Below are 21099 nucleotides of genomic sequence, written 5' to 3' on the forward strand. Positions count from 1 at the left end.
GACATCACTAGAGATTTATGAATGGGTGACTAAGCTTCTTTTAGGGGGGTCTGGGCATACTCCTCCCAAAATTTTTAGAGTCACCAAAACATATTTCTAGTAATGTATATATTAGAGTAACAGTGGCTATAAAATCTATAGAAATACAGTTATTTTTGGACAGGGTCTCATCATTTGTGCTAGAGACTGATCTAATATGACTTATAAATTATATAAAAATAAAGAAATTAAAATCCACTTTGTCCCCATCCATCCAACACCAACAAAAGGCAAAAATCACTGTACTATACCTTTTGGATTTTATCTGGAGAGAGAGCGAGGGTGAATGAGAGAGTGAGTGAGTGAGAGGGAAGTCAACACTACATTACTGCACACTGTCTTTGTCAAGTACATTAACTACGTTTACATGGGCAGTTATAATCGAGCTACTAGTAGAAATCCAATCCTTCTATCCAGTAGAAATGCTGTGGAAGGTCCTGAGGCAAGCAGTTCATATGAGGAAACCCACCAACATCCCAGAGTTGAGGCTGTTCTGTACTGAGGAACGGAATAAAATTCATTCAAGCCGATGTGCAGGACTGATCAACAGTTACCCCAAACGTTTATTTGCAGTTATTGCTGCACAAGGGGAACACACCACATACTGAAAGCACATAGTTTTGCCACTAACAGATATGTAATATTGGATCATTTTCCTCTAAAAGTAAATGACGAAGTATAATATTTTTTTCTCATTTCTTTAATTGGGTTCTCTTTGTTCACTTTTAGGGCTTGTGTGAACATTTAATGCTGTTTTAGAGCATATTTATGAAGAAATATAGAAAATTAAAGGTTTCACAAACTTTCAAGCACCACTAATTTGGTGGAGTCAGCATACTGTAATGTTTTGGTTCATGTTACTTTACTTTTTTTAAATACCTTTTTATACCTTTTTATTACTAAAATAGCTAGGCTACTAAAATAGCTAGCTGTCTGTACTGATATACAGCCATCTTTATTGATCCAACATCATTCCTAATACCTAAACATCCTATTCAAAATGCATTTAATGTCATTTTTCTCAGTCTGTCTCAATGATTTCCACCTCACATTATAATTTCCTAAGAGATGTAATTGCATATCAGACCACCCCCAACAAGCAACAGACCTCCATGGACGTTATTCACATATAGCCCTAATACAGCCATGAAAATAACATCACATTGCAGGAAGTGGGGAATTATATCTCGATGAAAAAGTGTGTTGTGTACAGTACACTCAAATGAGTCTTTCTGAACATTTTTAACATAATCTCTGCTGTTCAAAAATAATATAAATATATTTAAAATATGCTATACAAATAATTTGATGTTACTGCACTTTAATATAAAATTTGTCTATAAGAATGTATTTTCCTGCTTTTTGGCGGAGGAGAAGGGTGGGGGGAAAAAAAGGCAGGCAGAAGTACGTACATTAGATCTAACCTGTGAGAGACACAGAAACGGATATCTGACTGAAGTTTAGTCATGCTAATCAGTTGCAAAGTAAGCTGAAGAACAGGGCTTGAGCTGCGGATTCTTAAAATTTCTTAAATTCAGTTTTGTTGCCATAGATTGAAGATGGAGTGGCGTGTAAGCCTGTTGACAATATCTGGCTTTTACTACTCAAGATGTGCTCAGAGAAAGTTCTGGTGTTGTTTTTTTTTTTAATTGTACATACAGTAACATTATTATGTTATATCAAATGTTTTATTTGGTATTTTTTTTTCAAATGTCTTATTTTGATATTAATTATGAATATAATATATAATAAGTGCAGACCATTTTATCATTTCATATGATGATATAATATAATTAATATAATATATAACCCCAGTAGGGACCCAGGGTAGAATAGGTCCCTAGCACCTCCTTGCTGTTCGTAAAAGGCGACGAATGGGGCAACTTGTTGGCCATAAGTTGCAACCTGTGTTTGTGGAAGAGGAGGTCCTGGCGTTTGAGTAATGGGGGCAGTTGTGACTCCCCCAGATCCAACATAATACGTTGGCTCTAATTTCAAATAGACTGGTGGTTGGAGAGGCCCAATCCAATCAATCACGATATCATGACATTCCTTGGGCAATTACTGGCATTTAAATCAGCCATAATGACATTTTTCCCCAGAAGGTGGTGGCATAAGGTCAAGCAAACAATTTGAGGTTTTAGCTCTTATTCTAAGAGTATATTTTTCTTGTGTCCTTGGTGCTGTAACGTTTCAAAGTACAGACGAAAACAAGCACACATTCTTAAACATTTCATAACAAACATACGAAACACTGTACAACAAGGAAACAAAACACTGTGGCAAAGACAAAATATGGCAGTATAGACAAAGGTATAGTGAGACAATAACGTGAGACAATTAGTGCATTGCAACCTGTGACTATATACAAGAGTGCTAATTACCAGGAACGTGAATCAGGTGCAGGTGGTCATGTGACAATGAAGTAGTGGCTGTTGGGAACTGTAGTTCAGAGTTCCCTTACTGGTTTCATGACAGGTGCATATCTGCTGGAGTTCCGTGGCTCTGTGCATCCCCTTGTTGGGCTCTGAGGTGGGTGGGGAGCAAGAATGATGAAATAAATCATAATAAATATGGCAAATGAACAAACCCCCAAAACATGGATACTAGCGCAGAATTCATATGATGATATGGATGCTAGATGTGTACTTCCAAAAATTACTTCCACAGGTAGTGCAGGGATTGCAGGAACTGTCAAAGACATGAAAAAGCTGAGGTCAGGCCGGATCCTGGTTGAATGTTCAAAGAAAGTTCATGCAGATAATCTAATGCATCTTTACACCCATACCTAGCAAAGGCATAATAAGAACTATAGAACTACAAGACATGGATGAGACTGAAATAGCCTCAGAACTAGCACAACAAGGTGTTACAAGTGTAAAGAGGATTGCAATAAAAAAGAGACCAAATGGTAAAGAATGGAACATATATTATTACATTCAACAAACCTCAACTACCTGAATGGATCTTTTCAGGGTACTTGATCAATCCTATCTGTTACAATTGTGGAGAGGACAGGCATAAAGAAACCGGTTTAAAACTATCAAAATGATGAAATTGCTTAGGGGTTCACCCGGCCTCATCAAAACACTGTCCTACATGGATTAAAGAAAAAGAAATTCAAAGTGTAATATGGCAAAAAAAAAAAAAAAAAAAAAGTGAACTATGCAGAAGCATGCAAAGAGTTGGAAAAGTTCCCAAATTTTAAGTTTAAGAACTCCTTTGCAGCTGTAATATTACCAACCAAACACACAGTTGAGTGCCAGACAGATGTGACCTGGCTAACTAAAGACAAACCACAACTAATCAGTAATAAAAACCTAGCTTCATCAAAAAAGAAAATACAAAGCACTCAAACCACTACTAGTCAAACACAAACCGGTGCTAGTGAAGAACCAAATCTGACAATGGAACATTTCCTAATATCAAAAGGAAAGAAGCCACAACAAAGCACATAAGCACAGCAACTAAAGGCTAGTCAGTAGAACAGGCCACAGAAAGCTGACCATTTAACAGATATAGGTATGGCGGAGATATTAGAACCCCGCAGTCAGAGTCCCTCTTCTAAGAGTAGGAGTAGAGTCCAAGTTCCGGTGCTACCAACTTGACAAGTAACAGTATTATTCACTGGAACTGCTGAGGTGTCAAGCAAATTTTGCTGGACTTCAACGACTAGCCATGTTTTTTAACCCTCTTGCATTTTGTCTCCAAGAAACACAACTATCCCAAAATAGTCAAATATCCCTAAAAAGGTTTGTAAGTTTTAATGCAAATGGACCAAACATACAACGTCCTTCAGGAGGACTAAGCATCATACAGTGAGGGAAAAAAGTATTTGATCCCCTGCTGATTTTGTATGTTTACCCACTGACAAAGAAATGATCAGTCTATAACTTTAATGGTAGATTTATTTGAACAGTGAGAGACAGAATAACAACAAAAAAATCCAGAAAAACGCACATCAAAAATGTTATAAATTGATTTGCATTTTAATGAGGGAAATAAGTATTTGACCCCTCTGCAAAACATGACTTAGTACTTGGTTTAAAAACCCTTGTTGGCAATCACAGAGGTCAGACGTTTCTTGTAGTTGGCCACCAGGTTTGCACACATCTCAGGAGGGATTTTGTCCCACTCCTCTTTGCAGATCTTCTCCAAATCATTAAGGTTTCGAGGCTGACGTTTGGCAACTCGAACCTTCAGCTCTCTCCACAGATTTTCTATGGGATTAAGGTCTGGAGACTGCCTAGGTCACTCCAGGACCTTAATGTGCTTCTTCTTGAGCCACTCCTTTGTTGCCTTGGCCGTGTGTTTTGGGTCATTGTCATGCTGGAATATCCATCCACGACCCATTTTCAATGCCCTGGCTGAGGGAAGGAGGTTTTCACCCAAGATTTGACGGTACATGGCCCCGTCCATCGTCCCTTTGATGCGGTGAAGTTGTCCTGTCCCCTTAGCAGAAAAAAACCCCCAAAGCATAATGTTTCCACCTCCATGTTTGACGGTGGGGATGGTGTTCCAGGGGTCATAGGCAGCATTCCTCCTCCTCCAAACACGGCGAGTTGAGTTGATGCCAAAGAGCTCCATTTTGGTCTCATCTGACCTCAACGCTTTCACCCAGTTGTCCTCAGAATCATTCAGATGTTCATTGGCAAACTTCAGACGGGCATGTATATGTGTTTTCTTGAGCAGCGGACCTTGCGCACGCTGCAGGATTTCAGTCCTTCACGGCGTAGTGTGTTACCAATTGTTTTCTTGGTGACTGTGGTCCCAGCTGCCTTGAGATCATTGACAAGATCCTCCCGTGTAGTTCTGGGCTGATTCCTCACTGTTCTCATGATCAATGCAACTCCACGAGGTGAGATCTTGCATGGAGCCCCAGGCCGAGGGAGATTGACAGTTCTTTTGTGCTTCTTCCATTTGCGAATAATCGCACCAACTGTTGTCCCCTTCTCACCAAGCTGCTTGGCAATGGTCTTGTAGCCCATTCCAGACTTGTGTAGGTCTACAGTCTTGTCCCTGACATCCTTGGAGAGCTCTTTGGTCTTGGCCATGGTGGAGAGTTTGGAATATGACTGATTGATTGCTTCTGTGGACAGGTGTCTTTTATACAGGTAACAAACTGATATTAGGAGCACTCCCTTTAAGAGTGTGCTCCTAATCTCAGCTCGTTACCTGTATAAAAGACACCTGGGAGCCAGGAATCTTTCTGATTGAGAGGGGGTCAAATACTTTTTTCCCTCATTAAAATGCAAATTAATTTATAAAATTTTTGACATGCGTTTTTCTGGATTTTTTTGTTGTTATTCTGTCTCTCACTGTTCAAATACAACTACCATTAAAATTATAGACTGATCATTTCTTTGTCAGTGGGCAAACGTACAAAATCAGCAGGGGATCAAATACTTTTTTCCCTCACTGTAGTTCATCGCAATGTAATTCACAGTCAAGTCAAAATAGATACTAATCTACAAGCAATAGCGGTAAGTGTAACCCTCCATAGGGTCATCACATTGTGTTCCATTTACTTGCCTCCAGATATACCTTTTACACTTCAAGATCTAAACAATCTTGCTTATCAATTCCTAATCCCCTGCAGGTGACTTCAACGGTCACAGTCCATTATGGGGAGGAAATCGCACAAATAGGAAGGGAAAAATACTTGAAGACTTCATCAGTAACAATGAACTCTGTATCCTCAATGACGGCTCTGACACTTACCTGCACCCAAGGCATGGAACATATTAAAAAATTTATTTAACAATATGCAAACCTGATCTGTTGCTTGATTTCTCATGGCGCACATGGGACTATCTAACCTGATTCGAAAGATGAAACATAAAGATGAAGAATCTCAAATTCAACACATCAAGCATCAAGGCACTCTCGTAATTACAATTCAAGAAATAACCAATATACTAGCAAAATCCTTCGAAAAAAAAGAACTCTTCATTAGACAACTGTTTATCAGAATTCAATAAGATAGGTATACAACGGGAATTTCCAACAATTTCCACTCATAACACTTGGTCATATAATCAACACTTATAGTGGAACTTACAAGGGCTATCAAACATCCCCATAATACAGCAGTTGGACCAGACAGAATCCATTATGAATTTCTCAAGCACATACCACATACAACACTACTACTCCTGGAGATTTTTAATAATGTTTGGAAAACAGGGAATATACCACCTTCGTGGCAAGAAGCAATAATTATTCCCATCCCCAAACCAGGTAAGGATCATTCTGATGTAAACAACTACCGTCCAATAGCTCTGACTAGCTGTCTCTGCAAAACCATGGAGAGAATGATCAACGACCATCTGATATGGACTCTGGAATATGATCAGCGATTACCAGTGTGGGTTTACAAGAGGCAAAAGCACATTGGACCACCTTATCAGACTTAAATCATTTGTCCGGGACAGCTTCGTTAAAAAAGAACATGTTGTAGCTGTCTTCTTTGACCTTGAGAAGGCCTATGATACCACCTGGAGATATGGAATACTCAAAGACCTGCACGAACTTGGGTTCAGAGGCAACCTACCCATCTTTATCTCCAGTTTCTTGACAAACAGACATTTTCGTGTTCAAATAGGAACTACACTATCAAACCCACATGTACATAAGCAAGTAAGTCGCTTTGGATAAAAGCTCTGCTAAGTGAATAAATGTAAATGTAAATGTACATGAGCTAGGAGTTCCACAATGAAGCATTCTTTCAGTGCCTTTATTCAGCAACAAATCAATATTATAATCAAAGTTATTGACCCCCACATTTTTCAGCGTTTATATGTTGACGACCTATGCATATGCTATAGAGGGCAAAACATGAATATAACTGAACGACAGCTACAACTATGTATAAATAAAATAAACAACTGGTCAATAAAAAATGGATTCAGATTTTCCAAAACAAAGTCAGTATGCATGCATTTTTGCCTCTCCAATCCTTACCCAGAGTTGAGTATGGAGGGAGAATACATTAAAGTAGTAAATGATTTAAAATTCTCACCTTTATCCTACATATGAAGATGTTGATGTTTTTTTTTAAAAACAATGCATATTTTAAAAGTGATGCCCAATACAAAATGGGGTGTGGACACTACTGTTCTTTTACATCTCTACAGAACATTAATTAGATCCCAACTGGATTACGGGTGTATTGTGTATGGTCAGGCATGGGAGTCATACATTTGAACACTTGACACAATACACCATCAGGGAATATGTCTAGCTCTTGGAACCTTCAAAACAAGTCCTTTTCAAAGCCTTTATACCAAAGCCGGTGAACCTTCCCTCCAGAATAGACATCTGAAACTGGCATTACACTATGCAATCAAACTCAAAGCAAATCTAAGTAATACTGTTGTTTACAACAGTATTCCAACCAGAAAGTTCTTATCTGTATGAAGCTAGACCTAAAGCAATCAAACCTTCTGGAATGTGGATTAAATCATACTTTGAGAATTTGAACATCAAACTGGACAACATAAGAAAGTATAATTTTTTGCCTCCCCCCCGGACCCTGAAAAAAACAACTATTTTTATGGCATTGGTACAACTATAAAAGGCAGAAACACTTCCCAATGTGTATGAACAGGAATTCTTGGAACTGAAATGTAGTTTCCCACTCTATAGTACAGTATTCACACATGGATCCAAAGTGGATAACAGTGTATCAGCAGCAGAATTGATTGGAGATGTACAATATGGCATACGTATTCCAGGACAGACCTCCATCTTCACAGTTGAGGCCTGAGCGCTGCTACTGGCACTGGAAAACTTTGAGCAGTGTTGAGGACGAAACTTTTTAATTGCTTCATACTCAAAGTCTTGCTTTCAAGCACTTGAATCCATGGAGACCGATCATCACATAATCATAAACATTTTGACTAAAATACTTTGGGACTGTTTTTCTTCAGCTGGAACTGGGGCTTTAATCAGGTGGAAAGAATAATGAATCGGTCCACATACCAGTCAATTTTGACACAAAACCTCAAGGCTTCTGCCACTTAATATTAAGAGGAATTTCACCTTTCAGTGACCCAAAGCAAACCTCCAGATAAACAAAGGAATGGCTTCACTAAAACAAGTTCAAGGCTCCCTTTCAAAGCGTTTAGCATAACACTATGGGAGTGCCCTCATGCGCGACTGGCATCTGAAGCTTGTGTAACATCATGCCTATTTATAGGCCTGCCGTGATCAGGTGACGTGGCAATTAACCTATAGATGTGGGGCGGCTGTGGCTCAGGTGGTAGAGCGGGTTGTCCACTAATTGTAGGGTTGGTGGTTCGATTCCTGGCCCACATGACTCCACATGCCGAAGTGTCCTTGGGCAAGACACTGACCCCAAGTTGCTCCCAATGGCAAGTTAGGCCTTGCATGGCAGCTCTGCTACCATTGGTGTGTGAATGTGTGTGTGAATGGGTGAATGAGATACAGTGTAAAGTTCTTTGGATAAAAGCGCTATATAAATTTACCAATTAAGCATGTCGCGTGATATATATATGACTCCTGTCGGTCATTTTTGTAACGAAACAAAAAGACACTTCATTTCCTCTCTATCTTTTCAAAAAATCAATCCCTTTTCTATCCCTTTAAAAACAGAGAAAAAAGAAAAAACAATGAGCAAGAGAGAATTCAGGAAGTGTGTTATGCCTTGCTCTTGTTTCATCACGGGGGGACGGACACACTTTCTGTGTGAAGTGTTTAGGAGTGGAGCATGCCACAGCAGTCCTCAAGGGGTCTGACTGTGAGCATTGTGAATGCTTTACAATTAGGCAGCTCCGTTCGCGACTCGCTCACATCTGGGCCGAAGGGAGATGGGTTTCAGAGCCTCGCAGATCTAGGCCAGCCACTGCCGAGGCAGCCAGATGGCTCAGGCCCTGGGGATCTAGAATGGATCTGGAAGAGGAGATGGAGATGAGCGCGGCTCTATCTCTTGCTCAGTCTTGCGGGTCCGGCACTCTGTCTGACTTTGGAGCTGTGTTGCGGCTCCTCCTTCCGCTATGGAAAGCCAAAACACCCTCGCTGACTCAGAGGAGCCAATAGGGGGTGCCATTGCACCAAAAACCTAGAGCAGCTCTCAAGCATATAAAGAGCTGCTTGAGATGATTACTAGGGCAGTTAAAAAGCTAAATATATACTGGCCCAGGGAAGAGGAAGTGGCTCGTAGCAGCAGATTCCTCCCCAGTGAAAATAAATCTCCCTCACACCGCAGAAAACTCCCCTTTTTTCCAGAAGTGCATAATGAAATCACACTTCTGGGGAAAACCATACACTAGCTGTGTTTATAACCCTGTGACGTCTGATTACTCGGCTGTCATGGGGAGTGAGCAGCATGGCTATTTAGCTATGCCAAAGGTGGAGGAGGCGCTTGTGAGCCATCTTTCTCCATCGACGGCAGGTTAATGGGGGGCCGGTTTTGCCTTCCAAGCCATGTAAGGCCACCTCAGTGTTGGTGGGTAAAGCCTTTGTGGCAGCGGGTCTTGCTTGTGGGTCACTGCATACAGTGGTATTGTTGCAGGCCTACCAAGCAGACCTGCTGGAGAGCTCGACACTGGGGAGGGAATTGGGCCCAAGGCAGTGGCAGAGCTGTGCTACACCACAGATTTTTCTCTCTGGGTGACCAAGCAAACGACCCGTCATATCTGCCGTTCAGTGGGTAGCTTGGTTGTGACGGAGAGGCACCTATGGCTCAACCTCTCAGGGATCGGGGACAAAGATAAGGTCTCCTTGCTGGACAGCCCTGTTAAACCTTCCGGCCTGTTTGGCGGTGTGGTTAATGCCATCGCCAACAGGTTTCGTGAAGCAGAACAGCAAACGGCAGCGTTCAGCTAGTTCCTTCCCAGTCATGCCGAGTTCGCCCGGGCATCCATGAGTAGGGCCAGTGCTAGTGGGAGGGAGGCACAGAAGGCAAGTGTGGCAGCCCACTCTCCCCCTATGAAGAGCCAGGGGGACCGGGCGGCCACAACCACAGCCTGCTACATGGGTTTACATGGCCGCCATTTTGACCAGCCACACCCCTGTTAATGGAGCCTCTGTGGGGCAACATCCTCTAACTTTGAGGTTTATGCGTGGTGTCAGGTGGCTGAGGCCCATCTGCAGGCCACGCATACCTTCCTGGGACCGTTCTGTGGTCCTGGAAGACTGTCAAGGGCCCCATTTGAACCCTTAGATTCAGCCTCTTAGAAGCTTCTTACTCTAAAGGTAGCTCTTCTGCTGGCCCTGACATCTCTCAAGCGAGTAGTAGATCTACAATCTCTCTCTGTTGCCTCTTCCTGCCTTGACCGTGCCCTTGGGTTAGCCAAGGCCTTCCTGTATCTTAGGCCGGATTATATTCCTAAAGCGCCTACATCTGCTGCCCAGCCTGTGGTGTTGCAGGCTTTCTGCTCTCCTCCATTCCTCGGAATAAGAGAGAATGCACCTGCTGTGTCCAGTAGGGGCTCTCTGTACTTACGTCCACCGCTCCGGTCAGTGGCGTAAGTCGGAGCAGCTGCTGGTCTGCTTTGGCGGCTACAGTAGAGGTGATGCTGTGTCGAAGCAGCGCATTTCTAATTAGAAAGTGGAAGCAATCTCTATCGCTTATGAGGCGTGTGGTCTCACTACGCCTTTGGGCATAAGGGCTCATTCCACTAGGGCGGTCGCCTCCTCGAAGGCGTTGTCCAACGGGGTATCCTTACAGGATGTGTGTGCTGTGGCAGGATGGTCTATGCCACACACATTCTTTCGATAATACAGCCTGGATATTCATTCTGCCCCGGGCTCAAGTGTCTTGTAGTGACCCTCCGGCTTGGGTCTTTTGGAACAGGCCATACCCTCAGTATGACAGAGTGGGTATGCTCGTTCTCATAGCGTTATGGTAAACGCAACATGGAGTTCCCTTTGAAAGAGAAAGTCTGGGTTACACATGTAATCCTGTTCCCTGAGAAGGGAATGAGATGTTGTGTATCTTTGTCCTACCTGGGCAGGCCTGTGAATTGCATCTTCGCTGCAGATAAGAGAGGCTGAAATCACAGGACGCGCTTAATTGCCATGTCAACTGATCACGGCAGGCTTATAAATAGGCATGATGTTTCACAAGCTTCAGATGCCGGTCGCGCGCGACGGTGCTTCCACAGTGTTATGCTAAACGCAACGTGGAGTTCCCTTCTCAGGGAACAGGGTTACATGCGTAACCCAGACGTTTTTGAATGGCTCAACCAGAGTCCAGACCTAAATCCAATGAAAGGTGACCTGAAGAGGGCTGTTCACAGGAGCTGCCCAGCCAATTCGACAAAATTAGAATGCTTTTGCATGAAAGAATGTAAAAATATTGCTAAGTCAAAATGTGCCAAACTGATTGACACTTACCCAGAAAGATTGAATGTTGTGAAAAAATCTAAATGTGCTTCAACTAAGTATTGGTTTAGGGGTGTGCACACTTACAGTTGCGATCGGAAGTTTACATACACTCATCATGGACATGAATATCATGGCAATATTGGGCTTTCTATAATTTCTTTGAACTTTTCTTTTTCTGGGGCAGAATGATTGTACAACATACATGTTTAATAAAAAAAAAATTAAAAAAGAATTTGGTTCAGATGTTTTAATTAATTTGGGTTTTTTAGTATTCAACACAGGACCAAAATTATACATACAGGGTCAAAAATATACATACAAACACTGATTATTAATTCAGTGGTGCTGAAAGTTCCAAAATGTCCTTTAATTTGCCAAGACCAAGGCCTCTTAATTTCCTGTTAGTGATCATGATAAGCTGCCAACATAAAAAGGGTTTGTTTGAGAGCACTCATTGGATTGACCAACACACAGTACTATGGGAGAGTCCAAGGAGCACAGTGCAGATCTGAAAAAGAGGATGGTGGGTTTACACAAGTCAGGAATGTCTCTTGGAGCCATTTATAATCAATTGCAGATTCCAAGATAAGTTCAAACTATTGTAAGTATGTACAAGCTATTGGGAAGTATAGCCACTTTGCCAAGGTCTGGAAGAAGACCCAAACTGTCACCCTCAGCTGAGAGGAAATTGGTTCGGATGGTCAGGAAAAACCCAGGAACCAGCAAGGCACAGGCCTGCCATGAACTGGACACTGCTAGAACATCAGTGCCACTGTCTACAGTCAAGTGTGTTTTACATCGCCATGGACTGAAAGGCTGTCGTCCAAGAAAGAAGCCCCTGCACCAAAATTGTCACTGTCAAGCCCGTCTAAAGTTTACGGCTGACCATATGAACAAATAAAAAGCCTTTTGGTGGAAAGTTTAATGGTCAGTTCAACCCCAAGAACACTGTACCAACTGAAAAGCATGGTGGTGGTAGCATTATGTGCATAAAGTGGATGGAATAATGAAGAAGGAGGACTACCTTAGAATTATTCAGCATTGGGTATTCCAACAGGACAATGACCTCAAACACATCAAATCTGGCTGTAGAATGGATAAAGCAGGCTAACATTAAGCTTTTGGAATGACCTTCCCAAAGTCCTGATCTCAAAAATTTATGGACTGTGCTTAAAAATTGAGTCAGGGCCAGGAAACCAACAAATGTCATTGAACTTTACCAATTCTGCCAAGAAGAGTGGTCAAATATCCAAGCAGAATACTGTTAGAAGCTGGTTGATGGCTACCAGAAAAAGAACAGTTCAAAGAAACTATTGAAAGCCCAATATTTCCCAATATTGCCATGATATCAATGTTCACGATGAATGTATGTAAACTTCCGACCGCAACTGTATGCAATCAGGTTATTGTAATTTATTTTTTCAATAAAAAGATTCCTATAGATTTTCACTTTAATTAATAGGTTTACATTTCATAATAAAGGTAGGAAATTTCAGACATGATTTATCTTGGTTTCATTTTTATTACGTCACAAAAACCTGACATTTTTAAAGGGTTCTGTTGATTTTATATAAATGTAATTTCTCAATGAATTTAGCTGAGTTTGATGTGAGATCAGCTAAATGATGCCATTGATAATCAGGAATCAGTGCCAATGCCAATGGTGAATTCCTTGTCCTTATGAAAGGTGAAGAGTTCTTCTTACAATCTCTTTTCCAGTACCAGGGACCTGTGTCTTGTCAGCAGTAGGTGGTCAAGGGTGTCTCCCTCTCATAATTGTAGCATAACACCTAAATGAACACAAGGCTATTGGGCTCAGCCCCCTACTAAAACAAAGTGAACACATTTGCTGCTTTAGAAACAGAAATGAACAGTATTCTCTACTGTTCACCCCCCTAGGAAAAGAAGAGTAAATACATCTACTGTGTTGCATCACAGAGTAGAGAAATTGATGGCAAGCATGAGCCAAATTCAAGATCTCTTATCAGGGTAATGATGAGCAGAGCTTGGAGGAGTACAGTTGCTTTGCATACAGTACAGAGACTGACTGTAATCTCGGGGGCTGCTTCTTATCTTCTAGCAAAGCGTGTTGATAGCCCAGCATTAGAACATTCAGGTGATCATAGAGTAATGCAGATACACTTGTGGCCTTATTGGTGGAACAGGCTTACAAATCTGAGTGTAAACCCACACCATCCATAGCCTTAACATAATGGATCTAAGAAATCAACAGTAAATGTCATTCTGCCTTTGTGATGTGAGTGGTGAACAAACATGACTGTTTTGCCATTATAGATCTAAACACATTACAGTTGCTGTGGTTGTGCTCTAGCACCTAGGGGTTTCATGAGCTGCTTAGAGTAGTGCTGCAATTAGGAATTTGTAGTGTCAAAGTCCCTGTAGAGACTGTGCTTTTTATCTTTGCTCCTCAATAGTCATTTTCTGACATTACAGTCTCAATGCACATGTCAAGGACCATATCTCATAGAGTGATGGCAGAATGAGTGACCAGTCAAGAAAGCAAGCCAGAGGTCATGTGAGGAAAATCAGCTTTGGCAACATGGAGCTCAATGTCTACCTTTACCAGGTTCTACAATTTGAACGTTAGTGAGGTGTATTGTCAGGACATGTTACAAACCCTAGTGATGACTTTAATAAGTGGTCTTGTGTAGTTAATTAGGAAACAGTCTTATGAAACTTTATTTGGACTCAGTACACTGAAAGCCTACAGTAGTTCCAAAGAAAGAAACCATGATTACTTATGTAACTTTCCTTTTTTCCACCTTGGCTTAAGGGTTAATGGAGACCTCACTGAGAAATTTGAGCACCCTTGCTGTAGTTTTGCCATCAAAACAACCCTTCATGCACATAAGTGAGACCACCTTCCACTGTTGTGGAACATATCTTCATTTATCTCAAGCAATTAACTGTTTGCCCATTATGTGCACACCATTAATAATGCCCACCTACCCATGTCTACAGATGGAGATTTGGAGAGTTGAGTGTGTATGTCCACTATTAGCAACACTGTTCCTCGGAGTAGTTATCCTTGGCACTGGAGTGAGTACTTTGTTATATACTCTACAGTTCTATACTGCTACCGTTGAAAACCTATTTGATGTGCACAGCAGTCAAATGCTATAAGCTTTCTCTCTCCAGGCATTGTTCTGCATTAGAACTTTGGTGCCTGGTAACTCCACTGGCTTTCATGACCGTCGTCAATCCATGAGCAGACAGCCATCCTTTACTTACTCAGAGTGGACTGATGCCAAGCAGGAGGATTTTTATGAGCTGGATGCAGTTCCTGAGACACCTGTGTTTGATTGCTTCATGGATATGAAGACAGATGATGACCCGACTACCCTCAAGGTCAAACCAGTGGGCCTGCAGGAAAGGTGATATCAGAGAATTCAAGCACATTTTACTCACACATTTTATTTCCTTGTGTGTGGCATAGTGTGTGGTATAGTGTGGCACATAGTGGTGCTTAAAAGTTTATGAATGTAATTTTCCATATTTCTGCATAATTTGACCTGAAACGTCAGATATTCCTGAACGTAGACAAAGAGAAACCAGTTAAACAAATGAGACAAAGATATTATGCTAGGTCATTTATTTGTTGAGGAAAATGATCCAATATTAAATATTTTTGAGTGGCAAAAGTATGTGAACTTTTGCTTTCGGTGTCTGGTGTGACCCCCTTGTGCAGCAATAACTGCAAGTAAATGTTTCCAGTAACTGTTGATCAGTCCTACACATCGGCTTGGAGGAATTTTATCCCGTTCCTCAGTACAGAACAGCTTCAACTCTGAGATGTTGGTGGGTTTCCTCACATGAACTGCTTGCTTCAGGCCCTTCCACAACATTTCTATTGGACTAAGCTCAAGACTTTGACTTGGCCATTCCAAAACATTAACTTTATTCTTCTTTAACTATTTATGGTAGAATGACTTGTGTGCTTAGGGTCATTGCCTTGCAACATGGCCCACTTTCTCTTGAGATTCAGTTCATATCCTGATATTTACCTTTAGAATTCGCTGGTATAATTCAGAATTCATTGTTCCATCAATGGTGGCAAGCTGTCCTGGCCTAGATGCAGCAAAACAGTCCCAGATCATGACACTACCACCACCATGTTTCACAGATGGGATAAGGTTCTTATGCTAAAATGCAGTGTTTTCCTTTCTCCAAAAAATGCTTCTCATTTAAACCATAAATTTCTATTTTGGTCTCATCATTCCACAAAACATTTTTCCAATAGCCTATTGGTTTGGCCATGTGAGCTTTAGCAAACTGCAGACAGGCAACAGTGTTCTTTTTGGAGAGCAGTTACTTTCTCCTTGCAACCCTGTCATGCTCACCATTGTTGTTCAGTGTTCTCCTGATGGTGGACTGATGAACATTAACATTAGCCGATGTGAGTGAGGCCTTTAGTTGCTTAGAACTTACCCTGGGTTCTTTGTGACATCGCAGACTATTGCACATCTTGCTCTTGGCGTGATCTTTGTTGGTCAACCACTCCCCATTTGTACACAGGCTGTCTGACTGTGGATTTGTGGAGTCTAAACTCTTACAAGATTTGAGATCCTCAGAAATCTCCTTTGTTCATGCGATGATACATTTCCACAGGTGTTTTCCCTCTCACACCTACTGTAGCATTTGTGTGAAGTTTGCAGGATGAGTTTCCTAGGGAGAGAAGCAACAATGCTGAAATTCTCCCATCTGAAGACAATTTGTCTTAATGTGACTGATGAAAAGGTCTTCAGAGAATACTGTATGTTGCAGCTTTTTCTTCATGTATATACACAATTCTCCTTCTAAGCACTGAAAGTTGTTTTGTTTGGGACATGATTCTCATGAACGGATATTCCTTGAGAAGCGTAGACTCTGTCAGAAACAAGACTATATGTGCCATTTTGTATAGGACAGGGTACCTCTACAATCCACTCCAACCTCATCCCATTAATTTACAAAATATCATTTTATTTACTCAATAAAAAGTCAAATAACTGAAAGGTCAAATCAGTTAAGTCATTCTCACGGTTTCGCATTTTATACTTTATGCAAATACTGCATAAAGTATAAAATATTGGTTTTGTGTATTTCTGTTAGCCTTGTCACCATTATATAGTCATCGGAAAAAGAAAGTACACCCTCCTTCAAATCTTTTTTTTTTACATTTTTTATCGGGGCCTAAATAACAATTGTGTGGTTCTCACCAATGATTGGTCATCATGCACAGTGCCATGTTTGGCAAAAACCAAACAGAGCATGTCACCAAAAAACTCCATACCAACTATCAAGCATATGGTGGTGGAGAGGTGATGATTTGGGCTTGTTTTGCAGCCACAGGACCTTGCAGTCATTGAGATAATGATGAACTCCCCTTTATACTAGAATATTCCTGAGTCAAATGTCAGGCCATCTGTCCAGCAGCTTATGCTGGGCCAAAATTGGGTCATGTAACAGGACAATGATCCCAAGCACACCAGCGAATTGACAAAGAAGAAAAATAATCAAGGTGTTAGAATGATAGTCGAGACCTCAACTCCATTGAGGTTCCATTGAGGTCCCGTTTAGGTTTGTTTATGCACAGCTCCTAAGAGCTGAAAGCCCTGAAACATCAATGAACCGAAGCAATGTTGTAAAGAAGATTTCCCAAAAACGATGTGAGAGACTAATAAACCCATACAGAAAATGTTTACAAGTTATTGTTGCTAAAGGTGATTCTGCATGTTACTACGGAATTATAGTGTGTATGTATTTTTTCCCACACGGTTTCTGAATGTTGGATTACATTTTTGGAGAAAATGACTACATATTGAAATCTGTTCTGTTTTTATTGTCACTTGAGTTTACTTGTTTGTTTATAGAAGTTGGTGAGAACCACACAACTGTTATTTAGGCCCTGATAAATAAAAACAGAGAATTGAAGGAGGGTGTTCTTTTTCCCATGACTATATAGCTCCAGGGTAACATTGTTGTCTGGATTTTTTGTCACTGCAGGAGAGGTTCAAACGTGTCTCTGACTTTGGATATGTGCACTCCTGGCACCACAGAAACATATGGGATGCTGCTGTCTCCTCGAGACCAGAGTGCACAAGAGTACTTGGAGAATGCATCTAACCCTCTCACACCAGCACAGCTACATATACGTGCTCTGGATGATGCTGTTCTACAAGCTGAGTTCTATGTGAGATTGATTAAAAAATATATTTATGCCCACCTACAGACTCAGTTAACATTTGTACACTCAGAAATCCAGAAGTAATAATGATAAAATACATCAACTTGGGCATACTCTCTGTAAAAAGAGTGAATAATTAAAAGGCCATCACAACCCATACCACAAAGAAGGGACTATTGGTCCTTACTGCCATCAACCATAAAGCCTCTGCATGATTATTATAAAGATTCAATTTATTTTGTGCATAAAAAAATATTCCAATTGTAAATCTCATTGGGGCATCCTTTCTGTGATTCTGTCTAAAACAGGAGGCACCTATGAACTTTGTGGACCCAAAGGAATATAACATTCCAGGTGTAGTGAGGAAGAACCGCTACAAAACAATCCTGCCAAGTGAGTAGTTATATTCAAATTATAATATGTAAATCTTAATTCAAGTAAAACTTCTACATATGAATAAAATTTTCAAAAATTCTGATTGTATATTTTGAAGGATATCTATTTCTTTGATTTGATTAAATCGTTTTATTAATTTTATGAACACTTTGGACCAAAATAATGTTGCCAAGTGAAAAAGTACATGGAATTTAGGGTTTTTTCTTCTTTTAATTTAGTAATGGAAAAAAAAAAAAGTTTAGCCAAGACTGACGCAATATACCAAGCTCTATATACAATGGAACAGCTTTTCCTTAAGAGTTTTTTTTTTTTTTAAATGCCAGTGGATGTGTCCATTGCCATCAGTGGATGCCAGTCTGCTTCCATTCAGTGTTAATGTTCCTACAGATGATGGACATAGACATGAAGATGTGTTATATTAAGTGGGAACTCCATTTGAATGATCTGCAATATTTTTGTGACAAAAACTACCTTGGCCCATTTTTTTTGTCTCAGAGCTTGGGTTATTACCGGTCTGGAATTTTAAATGTTTACCTTGTCTCTGCCTGGGTTTCCTCTGGGTTCTCCTGTTTTCTCTCACCTCCTAAAACATGCCAGTGGGATTGTGTGCATGGTACCCTGCAATGGCCATCCTGTGATAGGCTCCAGATCTTACAGGAAATACAAAGCCAAGCAACTCCCCCCATATCATACATCTCTATAAAAAAAGAAACATACTATCGCGCAAATGTAGAAAATGCTGAATAAAGGCTGAATTGAACCTGTTTCATAACCATGGCTGGTGCCTGTGTTCATTGTAACAAAAATGACAGGGTTCTTGTGTGACTATGAAAAATAGCTATTCACTAAATAGCATACATAATTTATTAGACTTCATGGAATGTGGGCTTAACCTAGGTATGCAAGTAAAAATGGACTGGATGCTCCAGTAACATCTGCCAGATTGCAGCCTGAAAAAGAGATTTTATGCTGGCTTTCCTGATTCTAATATGTTTTTGTGTGTCTTCCTCAGGGAGTATGAACTATAAAACTCCTGTGAAGTACCCTGTAACATCCTGTGGTCTACTATCATCTGTCTTGCGGTCACTGAGCGAGAGGTTTTTATTGAACCTTTGCTTTCAGTATCTGGTGTGACCCCTTTGTGCAGCAATAACTGCAACTAAGCATTTCCAATAACTGTTGATCAGTACTGCATATTGGCTTGGAGGAATTTTAGCCCATTCCTCTGTACAGAATAGCTTCAACTCTGGGATGTTGGTGGGTTTTCTTACATGAAGTTCATGTTAATGAAGCTAAGTTAATGTTTTGGAATGCCCAAGTCAAAGTCCTGACCTTAATTCAACAGAAATGTGAAAGGCCACAACATGTCTGTTAAATTAAGATCAGGACTTGAGATTCAGTTCACAGACTCACAGAATTTGCTGGTAAACTTCAGTATTCATTGTTCCATCAATGATGGCAAGTCGTCCTGGCCCAGATATAGCAAAACAGTGGCTTTCTCTTTGCAATCCTGCCATGCACAATATTGTTCAGTGTTCTCCTGATAGTGGACTCATGGACATTAACATTAGCCAATGTGAGAGAGGCCTTTAGTTGTTTAGAAGTTACCCTGGGTTCCTTTGTGACCTTGCAGACTATTGCATGTCTTGCTCTTGAGTGATCTCCATTCATCCATCTTCTATACCGCTTTATCCTTGTCAGGGTCACGGGGAACCTGGAGCCTATCCCAGGGAGCATCGGGCACAAGGCGGGGTACACCCTGGACAGGGTGCCAATCCATCGCAGGGCACACAATCTCACACACACACACTCACACACCCATTCATACACTACGGACACTTTAGACATGCCAATCAGCCTACCATGCATGTCTTTGGACTGGGGGAGGAAACCGGAGTACCCGGAGGAAACCCCCGCAGCACGGGGAGAACATGCAAACTCCGCACACACAGAGCCACGGGAATCGAACCCCCGACCCTGGCAGCGTGAGGCGAACGTTCTTGAGTGATCTGTGATCAACCATTCCTGAGAGTGGTAACAACGGTCTTGAATTTCCTCCATTACTACAAATCTATATGTCTGTGGTGTCCAAACTCTTTACATGTGGTTTTGTAACCTTTTCCAGCCCTGGTGAGCATTAACAACTCTTTTTCTGAGGTCCTCAGGAATATCCTTTGTTCGTGCCATGATACGCATTCACAAACGTGCTGTGAAGATCTTACTTGAGCCTCAGAGTCCTGTTCTTTAAATAAAACAGGGCGCTCACTCACACCTGATCATCATCCCATTGACTGAAAACACCTGACTCTAATTTCACCTTCAAATTAACTAGAAGTTCCTAGAAGTTCACTTAATTTTGCCACTCACAGATATGTAATATTAGATAATTTTCCTCAATAAATAAATGACCAAGTATAATATTTTGTCTCACTTTTTAATTTGGGTTCCCTTTGTCCATTTGTAGGACTGAAACTGAAATTTTTGATATCCGTGAGAGCTGAGTATTTTTGTGAATTTTGTGAACAAAATATCAAATATGTTAAACAATAAAGACAATTTTTCACAGCCTATATACAGTGGAGGAAATAAGTATCAACATTTTTTTCAGTAAATATATTTCCAGTGAGGTTATTCACATGAAATTTTCACCAGACATCAGTATTAATTCAAGAAAACTTGGAAATATAAAGAATTCACAACATTAAAGTACATAAATAAAGTTATGTGTAATAAAGTGGAATGACACGGGAAAAAAGTATTGAACATGCTAAGAAGCAGTTCTCCAAGGCAAGGTAAGGCAAGGAACCAGCTGAAATCCGTAAGTAATTACACCCCCTATCTGTGTAAATTAATATCAGCTGGGTTAGTAAATTGATGGTCTAGAAAAAAGGCTTTTCATTACCAAGGTGTCACACAAGAAACATCTCATGATGGGTAAAAGCAAAGAGCTCTCCCAAGACCTTCACAACCTTATTGTTGTGAAACATATTGATGGAATCGGATACAGACGTATTTCAAACCTTCTGAATCCTCCAGTAAGCACCATTGGGGCCGTTATCTACAAGTGGAAGCAACATCACTCCGTCATCAACCGGCCACGCACAGGAGCTCCTCGCAAGATTTCT

At 40.9% G+C, this 21099-nt stretch overlaps 1 protein-coding gene across 1 annotated transcript in view; it reads left to right on the forward strand.

Annotated features, from left to right (window-relative positions):
• Nucleotides 1-21099, forward strand: part of ptpn5 (protein tyrosine phosphatase non-receptor type 5) — a 47938-nt gene that overhangs the window by 4007 nt on the left and 22832 nt on the right. Inside the window, exons 3-6 of the mRNA XM_053617103.1 lie at nt 14374-14451; nt 14551-14786; nt 17398-17584; nt 17887-17971. Coding sequence (XP_053473078.1) covers nt 14374-14451; nt 14551-14786; nt 17398-17584; nt 17887-17971 — 586 coding nt within the window. The remainder of the gene's footprint in view (nt 1-14373; nt 14452-14550; nt 14787-17397; nt 17585-17886; nt 17972-21099) is intronic.

This window comes from Ictalurus furcatus, chromosome 27, assembly GCF_023375685.1.
Source record: "Ictalurus furcatus strain D&B chromosome 27, Billie_1.0, whole genome shotgun sequence".
Lineage (NCBI taxonomy): Eukaryota > Metazoa > Chordata > Actinopteri > Siluriformes > Ictaluridae > Ictalurus > Ictalurus furcatus.